Here is a 14,008-nt window from a genome sequence, read left to right on the forward strand (position 1 = left end):
TAGGAATGTGTGGCTACCCTAGGGTTTGGTTGGTTTGGTTTTTTTCTCTCCCCCTCTTGTGCTTTCTTGCATAATCCGAGTGACTAATGGGTGTCTAATTTTTTTTTTTCTTTTTGTAACTGTTTGTACAATGTGAGGGAAAGTGCAGACTGGGTGTTCCTTTGAATACAGTTTTATTTGGATAAGCTAAGCGTAAGTTCAGAAATAGGAATACAGTGAGCTCAAATATTTTCAAAACAAAGGCTTTAACTCATCAGTTACAGCTTTATTCTAAAATGGGCCTGAAGCAGAAGTGCTGGAGAATGCCGGTTTTTCCCAGTTTCTCTCCTTCCACCTTCTGTGCCTTCTTCCATTCTCTCTTCCATCCTCTCTGAGAACTCTGAACTCCTCAGCCAGTGGATACAAAATCATGGTGCTTTCCCTGCTCCCTGGAACAGTCTTGTAGTGTTTACCTGGAAAGCCCTCTCCTCCTCCAGGTCTTTTTTCCAAAACTTCACAGAGTGCTCATGTGCAAAGAGCTAGTTAATAGTGTCCAGGCTATGGAACCTGTGGGGGTGAGAACCAAAGAACAGCCCTGCTGTGAGGTACCAGAGAGTCTCCTTGTATCGTCTCTGTCTCAAGAAGTGGTCAATAGCAGATGCCTAAGTATGTGAATAAAACCAGGGAAACTCAGGTACCCTCTCAGGCTTCAGTGAACAGTATCCTGGGGATTTCCTGCACCACAAGTGTGCGTAGGTATCTATAAAAAATGTATATAAGGAATACATGCATGTGTCTTCTTGTACAGAGCTACTCTTGTACAGGTCATCTGTGTCCAGACTCTCAGGTGTATTGAAGTCCAGTCTAGTAGTATAAAGATGCAGGATCCTGTTGACTGAATAACTGTTTTAGGTCCTTAGCTCATACAAGTTGATGTATTTCTTGTGGAGTAAGGTGATCTGTGGGACGGCATGTGTGCTGTACAGAAGAGTAGCTTTTTAACTTCACTGATTGAAGCAGTAGGGAACTGGTTTCTAACCTTAGCTTTGAAGGGTTGGGAGTGAATGAGAGTTCTGCTTGTTTGCATTCAGATCTCTGTAGCCATCAAGAGGGTGGATTTTCCTTTCATATATAGTTATGGTTGGGACAATCTGGGCTGTCAGTGTGACATTTCAAGAGAAGCTGTCAGTGTAAACTTCAGAGAAGCACTTTTTTTTTTTTCCCCTCCTGTTCCTATTGCAAATGTCACTTTGACAACTCTGACTAAGAGGATTTTTTTTTCCCCTATTATTTCAGCTTGTGTGTCAGATCTCAGGCATTGTAGTTTCCTTTGCCACTCATGCTCTTGTTCGCTTTGACTTGTGTTCTTGTTAACCTACAGGAGGGAAACCAGAACATTTCAATATAGGCAAATGACTGCAAATCCACAAAGTAGGTGTTTCAGAAGGATTGAAGTATCTTGCTACATGGAACTTTCTGTAGATTCAGGCCTCAGTTTAGTAATTGCATACATGTGCATATGAACATCAGTCAACTCCTGCACATGTACGCAAAACAATATTTTTGTAATATAAGAGTTATACTTGTAAAAATCTTAAGCCTGTGCCTATTTGTCTTATTTGCAGTACAACCTAGCAGCTTTTGACATATATTTTATAAAAGGGGCAAAAATTACATATGATCAGTTATTGGGTTTTTTTTTATTCTTTGAATGTAATCTAGAGATACATTTGATAAACTACAGCTATTATTTAGGTGGTCAGTCAGTAGGTAGTTTTCCATTCAGCACAAGCTTATGGCACGTGAAGCTGTACAGAAAGCCATTGCACAAACAGCTTTGTTATTCATTGCATTGTGTTGAAGCATATTGTACCCTATACGAGCTTATGGTAATTGAGATGTTATGTCTGTTTTCCGTCCTCTCAGTATCATCTCTAACAGCTCTTAGACTGTATATTCCTCCTTCTCATCATAATACCAATTTTAACTTTTACTTAGTGAGGAGGTAGTGGTGTGTTAGCTTTTGTTTTGATTCTTGTATTTTACATGTTGATAATGTACATTAACATTTAAATCAAAAGAGCATAATTATTAGACGTTTCCCTTAAATAAAATTTTCTAGTCTAGCAATCTTCATGAACAAAAGTTAGGATTAGATTTCTTTTAATTTAAAAATAAAAGGAAAGCTTTAGTCATTCTCCAAGACATGTGTGTAACAGTCTGTACTTTGTATTTACATTCTTTTTTTGGCACAGTACAGTTTACCATGCATATAAGAAGAGATTTATGAATGATTAAACACTTTACATTTTCCCTAATCAGTAATGAATCCATTATGTTTGCATATGCTTATTTGGTTTCTGCTACATAATGTTAGAATCTGTTCTGTTCAGTAAGCGTGTTGATCAAAGAAAGGCTTGTCTGTTGGCTTTCTTTGAGAACAGCACAGCAACCAAATATGTGTCATACTAGTAAAAGCATGCTTTCCTCGGATACAAGAGCAAAACCAGTGTGAACCCTCTTGCAGTGGTCCAGGCTGTTGGTCTTCAGGGGTGTCTGGAAGTGTTACAGAAGCCTGAATTTGGAATAACTGGCCCAGAAGCAAGACGGCTGCTACGCACTGACTCAAAACGTGCTCTGTGCTTTATATGCGAGACTTCAGGTGGAGACATATATAAATTCATTTTCACGAGGGTTGAAACTTCAGTTTCAGCAAGTTAATGTCTTCCAAAGTTGGTTCAGTTTTACGTTAACGGCTGCAGTGTGCCTCTGGAATTGGTGCTGTTAGCATGACCATGCTTAACACATTAAAAGAAAAAGGGCAGACAAATCTGGAAATATGAAGGTGGCTTTACATTTGTTTCTGCAGTCCTCCTGACATATCAGGAAGTTCAGCTTTAGGTTTATAGTTGATTTGGAGTTTTGGCCTGGGTAATGACAAACCACTTTGGCAGGCTGAGATCACCTGCTTTTACTCTTGTAAAAGGTAACTTTGCCTGTTTGACATAACTTCTATGTTTGTCTGTTGGCTGAAGTAAATCTAAGTGTATTTTGGAAACAATCTGGGATTTCTTTGTTTATTCCTTAGGCGTGTTTTTGTGGTGTAATTCTTTCCCAAGTGGAGGGGGTGGAAGGATGGTATACTAATCTTTCCATATGACTGACAGATAAGCTGTTTTATGAACTGCTGTTAAGTCCCTATAATTTAAAATACGGCCATCAGTGAATGTGATGACAGTGTCTGTCAGCGTGTCCGTGAATTGCCATGGGTGCTGTAAGTGCTGACTTTCCTGAGTTGGGGAGGAATGAGACGGAGAGGAGCAGGCCAAATCAGTGTGGGGATTGTGACCAGAGAACCTGAAGCTTCAGTAAGGGTTAGGATCCCACTTGCACTGGAAGTGCTGACATATAACAGTGGTTTGTATAACCTTTGCTAAAATAATCTTGATTTGTTTTTAAAGAGCTCCTGAGAGTCATTACTATGACCTTTTGGGTACATTGTGATTAACGGATTATATTACCTTCTAGCTATTCCTGTCTCTTTTAGCATGTGCTTTATTGTTTTGGTTCTTTTTTTGTTTTTAGTTGAACTCTATCAAAAGCTCATATTCTCCAGTTTTTACTAGATAAGGTTTCTAATAAAACTTGTCCAAGATTGCTTTTGAGGTGCTGTTTGATTTCAAGAGAAGGAGGTTTTATAAAAGAAACAAGCCAGCAACTGTAGTGAGTAACAGTGCCAGGAACATTCTCACTAGTCATGCTGCAGAACTATTTGTGTTCAAAACCCTCTCTCTCCTCATTTTTAGAGCTGAGCACTGAAAGCAGTTCTGCCACAGAAGCGCTGTGTCACGGTGGGTGTGTAACTTAACCTCTGTTTTAGCTCTGAGTGTGTAAAATGAGGATAATGGTGTGTGCTTTATTAGGACTGCCATGAACATTAGGCTTGTGAAGTTCTTTGATCCTTGAATGGATGGAGCTGTATTTATTTAAAGACAAAAGAGGTATTTACGCTTGAAGCGAATGAGATTAATTTCACGCTACAATTTTATAAATTTAAAGTCAGTTTCCTGTTTTGTAGGTAGTGTTGATCTTTGCAAAAGTGAGTATTTCTGGCATTCTCATGTGTAAGTTTTACAGTGTGGCTTGTCTAGGAATTGGCCTTGTAAAACAATTAAGCAATCAAATAAAGCTCTGTGGTGGATTCTGGCATTGAGTCCCTGGCTGGATGCCATCAGAATGTCAAGTGGAATTAGTATTTTAGCACTACTGGTTTTCAGCATCACTGTTGTCAAAAATTAGTGGCTCTGGTGTAGAACCTCTGTTTAGATTCTGGTTACATTAATGCTTCCTTGGATTTTGAAACAAAATACCCCGGTTTGCATTCTTGATATAACACAGACCATTAGAGATGCTACATGAAGTTAGGGGAAATAGCGGTAGTACTGAGAGGTGCAGTTGGTGAGTTTTAAATATAAGCTTTGTTTTGAATAATTTACAAACTCATGTGATTGTCAGAGTAATCTTTGGATTGAGATGAGCACTTCATAACTACTGGTTCGTCAGTGAGGGTGATGCCTTGTGGGGTCAGTGGAGGTAGGGGACAGCTCTGTGTAGCCAATTCCTCAGCTGGGCAGGAAGTGTCTTTGTTCTCTGGAGGCATTTTCTGGTCATCTTCCCAGTTTACAGTGCTATTCTGTGGCAGCTGGTTAACAAGGAAGTGAAATACTGAGGAAGAATGAGAATAAAAACAAATTAGCCAGTGTTAGAAGTTAATTCCAGCAAATCATTTGGATTGCTTTTGGATTAAGGAACAGTAGCTCTTTGTATGAGGAGGGCAGAGATGGAAAGCAAGTGCCTGTTTCTTTTGTAAAGTCTTGTTTGGCAAAAAACACATATTTGTGCTGCCATAGGAGTAGTCTTTGCTGTGTATGGTTCAGTTATGCTTCATGGGCCAAATTAAAATAAGTTAGAAAAAGCTAATTTGTGCAGTGGTTCTTGTCACTTGATCTTCCTGCTCCCTGCTTTACAGCAGTTCTGACTTCTCTTGTTCTGATGCTCAGCAGAGCGGTCTCGAGAGACATTTAAAGATTTTTTTCATGTTAGTTAGTCCCAATTTTGTAATAATACATTGTAGAGCTTGAATTCAAACTCTGTCGGCTGCTTTGTCAGTTCTCGTTTCTGTCTCGCTGTGCGTCAGTATGCATCCATAGAACAGAGGTATAGATGAGTGTTTAGCAGTGTTATTGAATTAATTCTCCCTTCCAGAGCCTGACCTTTGGTCTCTAAAATCTTATAATAAATACTTTATCTAGTGTTTGTGTGGCACTTCTCTATTGATGCCTGGTGTTTTGGCAAAGGGAGATAAAAGTATTGATTTCATTTTAAGTACTGAAATGCTAAGCGTTTGTGATTCATTGTTTTATTGTATTAAAGCACAATGTTTATCTGATACTATACGAAATTATTTTGAGTTATTTGGAAATAAGCGTGGGGTTTTGTGCTTAAGTGAAGTGGATCTTTCAATTCAGTTGTGATTTTTATGAGCCTCAGTTATTTTGTTTTGCTACAATGCTTAGCTCTGTGTTTATCTCTGAACAACTAGGCAAGTACACTGGGGAATATTGCTTAGTAACATCACACCATCACCCTGGAAATCAGGGAGACCAGTACAAGCAATGTTTTTAGAAAATCCAAGTTAATTTCTAGATTTGAGGATTTTTTTTTTTTCAAAGTCATATTCTGTTCTTATTCACAGTCTTATACAGTTCTTGGTTGTGAGAGATTGGGAGAGGGAAGCCATGGGTTTTTGTGGTTGAGTTGTTATAATCCCTTACAGCTACTAAGAAGGGTTTAGTTTAACTATCCATTATTGATAATGCACTTACACTACTCTCAGTTAAGGTCAGTGTCCAAAACTTTCTGTGATAACATTCACTAAATAAATCAGAATTTTCTTAGGAGGTATTTATGGTGAGGTGAGAGTTCAGCTTCTTAGGTGGAGTCTGTAATGTAGGATTTATTTTCCTTCAATGATAGACTGGGATTATTCCTTTATATTAATGTGATGAAATACTGATATTTTTTTCTTATGACAAGACTGGGTTTGCTTGTGTAAAGTAGTGCATAGTAAAAATTTGAACAAAGGAGCTTAATTTCTATGCAAAAAGAATAAAATATCCATATATATCCCCAAAAGCTTATTTTCTCTTAGCAGAACGTAAATAGCAAAGAGCATTCGTATCTGTTGCTGTACTTGGAAATTTTACGTACAGATGTTTTCTTGGGGATGAAAAAGCAAGGGCAAGATGCTGTATCTGTTTAGGACTTAAAGACAGTTAAAAACTGTGACTATACTTGGCAAATAAATGTCTGTTCATCAGTAAAACATTTAGGAAATCACAGTGGGCTTTCTTATTGCCAAATAAGAAACATAATATGGAAATTGCATGTATGACACCAATTTCTGAGGCTTACTAGTACTGTCATATTCATCAAAGGCTACTAAGCTTGCTTTTAGCAATGCAGGTGAATGAGTTTGATCTAATGGCAAGAACAAGCAACTGGGAAGCACCCTTCAATTTTGTTCTCACGTCTTCCGCTTAACATCAGTTTAAAGAAGTTATTTAAGCTCCGTAGTGCCAGTTTACATAAAGCACGTAGGTTGCAGGTATGAAAATGTAACAGTTTTTTTTAAACATTCAATACCTTGGGCTTAGGGTATTGAAGTGTAAGTACAAGGTGGTAGCTTTGATTTGTTTGAAAGCCTGTTAAATTGTTGCCACTATGATTCAGTTCTGGATAACAGCCTAACCTCCTTTTAGGAGTTAATTAAAAGAATTGACATCCAGGTGTGAAAGTAAAAGTAAAAGCTGTTTTCATCAGTATTCTGGCAGATAGAGGGACTGTCAAGTCATTACTTCAGGATTCATAGCTTCTGCCACAAACTGCTGGACATAATGGGTATTTTGATGTGTTTCTCTTACATTGCCTCCACCTGACACCTTGCAGTGCTTTGCAGACACCAATGAATGGTGCATCAGCTTGCTGTGCCAGAGGCCAGCATCACTGCAGATCTCTTACAGTGGGGGAAGCTGAAGCACGGGAAGATTGATTTCCTCATTAATTGCTTAGTATGTCTGTGATTAAAAAATGAAAAGTGGACCTAGAATTCTTGGCTTCTAGTTTGGGCTTTAAGCATTTTTTCATTATTACTTTTAAGAGCCAGTAGATTTGGTCCTCTTTGTAGGAACATAGTAACAAAATACATTGTGGAGTTTTTTTAATAAAACAGCGAAGCATCAAAAATCTGTTGTCTTGGCTATAAAATGTGGTACTTTTGTGAAAATCATTTATGAGAGAGGCATGAGGCTGAAGGGAACTGCTTGGTCTGCTGGTATCTTAGAAAGTCTGATCCTGTTGCTTGCTGAAAGAAATGTGACTGAGTTCTCTTTCCTAAGTTATACTAGATTCAGGGGCATATAATGTGATTAGCTATGGTGATAATAAATTCTGTTGGTAGCCTTATATCAAAATCAAATTAAAAAATTTAAATTATAAGTTGATTGTAATTTCATTACTAAAACTGCCAATTAGCATCAAAACACTCTCTTGAACTCCTTGTTGTTTTCTGTAAAGTGACCAGTGGGGTAAACATCAGTGTCTTTAGCTAAACAGTGTTTGATGAGTTAATTAGCTGAATACTGCAGGAATACATTCTGAAGCTTTGAACTGTCCCCTTTTGGCAATTACAGTTAATTTATATTTTGCTTTCTGTGTGAGGGCTAATCTTCGTTCTATGTTAGTCTCCCATGGAAGATTTTACACTACAGACTTACGCAATGCTTTATTGATGAGATATTGAACAATTTTTGTTTATTCAGCCTTGCAAACAACTCTGGGAGGTGTCAGGTCCCCAGAGTGAGTATCTTGAATCAGCGATTGAGGCTGTTCACGTGAGGGTATATCTCTTGGGAGCCTGTGTGTGTGTTTGGACATAACTGCATTTTCACACCTTGAAAATAAGCCAACAGAGTTAAGGAATGCTGTTAGAATGGGGCGATCTTCAGGACTTTCGGGTAATAAGAACTGTATCAGAAGGCAGGGAAAATGATGTTAAAGGTTTGCCAACAAATGTTTTTTGGTCTCAAGATTTCGGCTGCAGAATAGAGAATAGTCACAGGATGTGTGATGTGGACCATGATTTCCTGTCTCAGAAAACAGATTATTCTTACAGACTTTTAAACAGCTTATCTTTGGACGACCCGTTGGTTACCAGGAATATTTTCTTTGGTTTTTACTAACCTGTTGGTGGAGAATATCCTTACAAATCCTTAACATGGCAGGTACCCATCCAGCATTAAGTGTGTTTGGCCAGAAGTGCGTAGTTCTGATTTAGGTCATTATCAACTGGCAGACACCGTTCTTAAGTCATCTATTTGAGGGGAAGGAGGGAGTTTCTTTATATAATAAAAAAAGAAAGTATGTAATTCCCCAAAAAGGAGACCCAGAAAACCACTTTTTGGGAGGCTGACATGGCCTTGTGTACTTTATTTTCATGTAGAGCATGCTCTTTCTGTAAAAGCTTCTATTTCACTTCCTAGCTTCTCAGTTACAAAGTGTTAATTGTGACTGCTATTCAAAGCTGTGACTGTCAACAGAGCAAGTAAAAACTTCAGCCTGTGTTGGTTAGTGAGCCAACATAACATTATGCAAGAGCTGAGCTGACATTGCACCTTGCTAGCGGCTGCTGTTAGTAAATCTCTCACTTTAAAGAGCTGTACACAAATTGATTTAAAAGCTGGATGGTTTGGGGCTTTTTTATAGGAAAAGACACAAATTATGAAAGAGCAGCAAATATCTTTAAAGAGATACATACTAAATATAAGAAACAAGATTCAGTCTGCATTAATATAAACTGAACATAGTAGTAGTCTCAAAAATGCAGGGTATTAAATTTGCTGATGGTTTGAAGGGGAATTTGAGTTTTAAACTACCTGGGCATTTACATGAGACTGTTGCAGGTTTCACAGTAGCTGTGAAGCTACTTGCGTGTGGTGGGTTCTAAAATTAATAAATAATTAAACTTGATACTTTCTGGGCAGGGTTTTAATAGCAGAAAACTGACAAGCAAGAAGACTTCTTGTCTCTAGTTAGTGGAATGTGCCAAAGATGTGCTCCTTCAATGCAAATATTTCCCATTGTTGTTAGGGCAATATTCCCAGTACCACACCCATTGTTATTTCTTGTGTTAAAAAAAAAAAATATCTTTTAATTACATTGCTGGTAGAGTTAATCCAGCAATAGGCCAGACATCTCTTTAGCACAATTTATGATAATGCCCTTATTTGTGGGATCTGAGTGTACAGTGAAGAACATGTGTTATTTCCCTTTTTCCTTGTGAATTTCCAGACCCTGACCATCACTTGTGTGGAAAGAGGTGAATAAAGAGGAGCATTGCTTAGATGCAGATAGGGAAGCAGAGCGGGTGGAGTTTTTCAGGAACGGTTGAAGGTCTGCACTGCTGTTAGACTGCACCTCTTATGAACTAGTGTTAGCGGTGGATATTTTTATTTAACATGGACGCCTTCCTCTAGGGAATGGAGAAACCATAGCTCAGTTAATATAATCATTCATTGAAATGTTGCTTTCCTTAGGCTGTACTGAAATGTGGGATCTAGAAATTGGGTGTTTTTATTATACTCGGCCTACCTTTATTAGGCTAATCATTGTATCCCGCACTGGCACCGTAAGGGTTTTCTTTGTACCTGCACATTTATTTTCTACCGGAAATGGATTTGTGTTTTGGATGGGTGTTCTTTACAAAAGCTGTAAACTTAACTTGTTTGTTCAATCAATGCAGCAGGCTATTTCCTAGAAAACCTTTGCTTTGAAATGCTTTCAGTGTATTTTCATTTAGACCTTCAAACATCTCTTCTCCAAAACGTCGAGTATTTAAACAGAGCATGATTTGCTAGGTGTGAATTACATTAGACTTCCATGCACAGGGCTGGATCAGATGACTACAGCTTCAGAAGCTGATATTCAGGTCTGTTAAAGTACAACTTCCCATAATGACAAACTTAGGACTAAATGTTTAGTACAGGGTTGGGGGAAGGTGGCACCTTACTTCCCAAACACTGACATGGTTTTTTTTTCTGAGCACTATTTTGTGTTGCATTCCTATAAATTTTACTGCTGCTCTGCAGAACCTGTCAGTAAATCCAGCCACTGTGTGCTGTAGTCACCTGCACCAGTGAACTTTGAAGGGTAAGCTCTGCACAATTACTGTTTCCTTAGTTTAATATTTTTGAATCATTGTGGAAGTGAATATGACACTTTGACTTTTTAATAAACAGGTCTAATCCTGCAAATATCAAGTGCAGTGAGAGAGCTGGAAGCACGCTTGTCTACATACAGTGATTTCATTCTTTGTATCCCATGTCCTCCTGAGTTCAGTTCTTTGTTTTGGTTTATTCCTTTCTATTTGTTCTGTTCACTTTCCTGACTTTTTTTTTTTTTACTCTTGAATGTGTTTCCTGATTGTCCTTCCTCCCTGCATGTCCCTGGCTTCTCTCTCCAGGGGATCCTGTTACCATCACTGCACCTGTGTTTTCGTCTGTCTCTGGCAGTTGCTCCTGGTTGCAGCCAGGACTGATCCAGACATTCTGTTCTTTCTCCTGCTAGATTTGTGTGCTCTCATGAAGGCAAGAAAAGTCAGTCCACGTCAGCTCTTTGACACATTGCGTAGCTGGTGTCTACGTGAGGTTAAAAAATAAACAAAAGAAAATAAATAGATAACTTGTCTACTCTTCCATTTGGTGCTGCTGAGGCAGTTACCTCCTTGTATGGCACTTAGCAAAGAACATGGGGCTAGTTCTGTGTTCTGCTTGTACACAGGGATAGCTGCTGTTCAGTGCCACTAGCAAGGAAACCTGTAAAGCTGAGCTGCAGTCTGTTTGCTTTTTCCCTGTTTACCTTCCAGAACATTTTCCAGTAACTCATTTTGACTTCAGGAGAAGAATAACTGTAGTTTCCTTGTCGGACAACTATATTTGAGATGTAAATTTTTCTTTAGATAGCTAGTAAAAAAAAAAAATCGTGATGTACTGGATTAGTGTCTTGTGTTTCTTCATGTGATGGGGTGAGAGGGTGATGAAATTGGCCTTCCTGAGAACAAGCTATTCAGTATTCTACAGCAGTTGTTGAACAGAGGATTAATATGCAGATCTGTGATGATCAAGGTTTGTACTCTACAGTCTCACTGGAAGTTCTTATCGCTTGGCTGTAGGATCTGATATGTAAGGAACAAGATTTGCTGCTTAAATAGGCAGTTAGCAATTAGTTATGTAAACATGGTAGTTATCACCTGTATGCAATACATAAAGGTGTGTAATCCCTTCAAATCAAGTAGAAATATTAAGTTCTACTTTGAAAAACACGAGCAGCCTCAGGGTTGTTGAGAATTTGACATGCTTGTTACGAGCACAGCAGCTTTTTCTGAAGCTACTAAATGCTTTAAAGTATCTAAGAGAGAGAGATAAAAATTGTTTCACTTGAACTTCTTTTTTATTCACAGAAAAATGATGAAAATGGAAATTGCTCTGGTGAAGGCATTGAGTTTCCAACAACTAACTTGTATGAACTGGAGAGCAGAGTTTTGACAGATCACTGGTCCATACCCTATAAGCGGGAAGAGTCTCTAGGCAAGTGCCTAATTGCATCCACCTACCTAGCAAGACTAGGTAAGTTCTCTTTCTACACATCTAAAGATTATCTGTTCAAAGGATTTCATAGACAGTGTGGTGGGCAGTTACATCTTTTGTATTAATCTTGCAGTTGTTTCCTTAGCACCCTGCAGAATGATCACATCCCTGCAAAAGTGGTTAACAGTGAACTATTTTACCCAATGCTGTAAAAAGAACGTTGGTCTCTTTTTTCTCAAAAGTAATTGGTTTACTTATGTGTTTCACTTTTTTAAAAAGCTTGTTTCTTATGTTTTGATGATTGTAGGAATTACTGTTTTTCAGAGCTGAATTACTGCCTTTTTCATTGTGCTGGTTATTTTCCATTCGTAAAAACAAGCTGTCATCTAAATCCATGCTGTACCACGCTTGTATAACTGGTTGCTTTTCCCTAGTGAAATGCTTATACTGCATTAGACCTGAATTTGACTTTTCTGTATTCAGTACTTTGGCTGAGGTTAAGAGTGTTTTGGAGGCATCATGCCCAACAACTGAGATATAATAAGAGCGCGAGATAGTTTTTCCATCATGGAAAATGATGAAAGAAAATGTGAAAGAATGGAAGTTGGTAGGTGGTTCTGGTTTGCTTCTTTGCTTCTAACCTGTGTTAAAAGTATGTTCGTAGATTTGGGTTTGGGTGGAGGCTGTGAAGCATCAGAAATTATCTGAAGTTAGTGTAAATTATAAACTTTGAAGGGAGAAATACTTATGATGCTCGTAATGTTTGAAGAAATTGTAAAAGGTAGAACACTGGGAAACTTCATATTTCTAACAGGCAAGTTCTCTTGACTCACACTTTTGTGCAGCTGAAAAAGCATGCCAGTAATGAATGAACAGTGGCACATTTATTACTGCAGGTTTTGGTTGATGTTCCCAAAAACTTGCAATGAGCTCCCTGCAGTTATCTTAAGAAGTTGGGGTTTTTTAAAACTTCTTTTAAAAAGCACTCTCCTTTCTATAAAGGTCTTTCTGATTCTGATGAGAATTGCAGGAGATTTATGGACAGATGCATGCCTGAAGCATTTAAAAAGGTAAGGAGATGTAGCAGACCAATTCAATGTTTCTTTGTGGTGTTCATGGTGGAAAATAGTGTCTTGTAATCCAGACTTCAGAAACTGTGGTAACCAGTGAGTGTGTTCTTAGATTAAATTGATACTCAAATTATTTTACTAGATTAAAATCATACATAGACTTAGGTTAAAATCATACAAAGTTCCAGTTCTGCCACTCTGTCCAACTCTAGCCCATAGCTTAGCTTTTTTTTTTTTCCTTCTCTGTTTCATTTTTTTCCTTTCTTAAATGAAGAGCTCTGTAGTGATTAGTGGAACCTAAAGACAGGTTTGAAGACCCTTGGATACAGCCATTGATGGCAAGTTCAGAATCAGATTTCCTTTAGCTCTATTCTTTCTGCTGCTTCTTTGGAGGGTTGCTAAATTCTTTCTTACCTCTTCGCACAATCTGTTTAGAATTTGTCTTTTCCCTCAGTGCTTAATGCCTAATGTGCCTCTCTGGCTGTTCTTCTCTGGGTTTTTGTGAATTTTCTCTACAGAGCTCCCCAGACCAATTTACTTGCCACTGTTCCATCCATTTTGGATACTGCCTGAATTTCTTGCCTGGTTTTCAGACCATATGTATAAAACGATATACACATGTTTTAAAAAGTTACTCAGTCCTAATCTTAAAATACTGAGAATATAAGTATATTTAAGGAAGATAGATATTTAAGGGGAAAATTCTTTTTCCATTTGGTTATTAGAGTAATAACGTTACATATAATGCTTTCAAATCACTTGGTATTTTTTGCATATTCAATAAACTGTGTAGATTACTCCTCCAGAAGGATAATCTGTAGAAATCCAAGTTCAGAATGTGCTGAATTACAATATGCTGTTTGCAAGAAACTCTATTGTTTCTTGAAATAGTACAAAAAGTAATTGTATTTAAAGTATTAAGCTTTTTAACTGCTTATGTTCAGACAGAGCTAGCAGAAATTAAGTGAAGTTTGCAGATAGAAGCTTCATGTCCTTTATAAACAACCACATTAGACCAGATTTAAAGAACATGTTTCAGTAGGTGGGAAAGCAGCATTAAATACCTCTCTCCGCGTGGTCCATATTCTTTGTTTTTTCAATAGAAACTGCTCAGAAAGTGTGAATTGGTAAATGGTTATTACAGCTGAATCAGTGCAGCTTCGTGGCACGCCTACTTGAAGATTTAATAGTGTGTGTTCAATCTGCAAACAAATTAGTTTCGTATTAGTTGTTCTTTGCAAAGGTTACAGTCTTTAC

General features: G+C 37.9%; 1 protein-coding gene across 1 annotated transcript in view; it reads left to right on the plus strand.

Moving 5' to 3' along the window:
* The first annotated feature begins 11,554 nt into the window (after positions 1-11,554).
* Positions 11,555-14,008, plus strand: part of USP24 (ubiquitin specific peptidase 24) — a 50,147-nt gene continuing 47,693 nt past the window's right edge. The window contains exons 1-2 of the mRNA XM_010083571.1: positions 11,555-11,720; positions 12,684-12,751. Coding sequence (XP_010081873.1) covers positions 12,719-12,751 — 33 coding nt within the window. The 5' untranslated portion in view covers positions 11,555-11,720; positions 12,684-12,718. The remainder of the gene's footprint in view (positions 11,721-12,683; positions 12,752-14,008) is intronic.

The sequence above is a fragment of the Pterocles gutturalis genome, unplaced genomic scaffold (assembly GCF_000699245.1).
Source record: "Pterocles gutturalis isolate BGI_N339 unplaced genomic scaffold, ASM69924v1 scaffold31406, whole genome shotgun sequence".
NCBI classification, from domain to species: Eukaryota; Metazoa; Chordata; class Aves; order Pterocliformes; family Pteroclidae; genus Pterocles; species Pterocles gutturalis.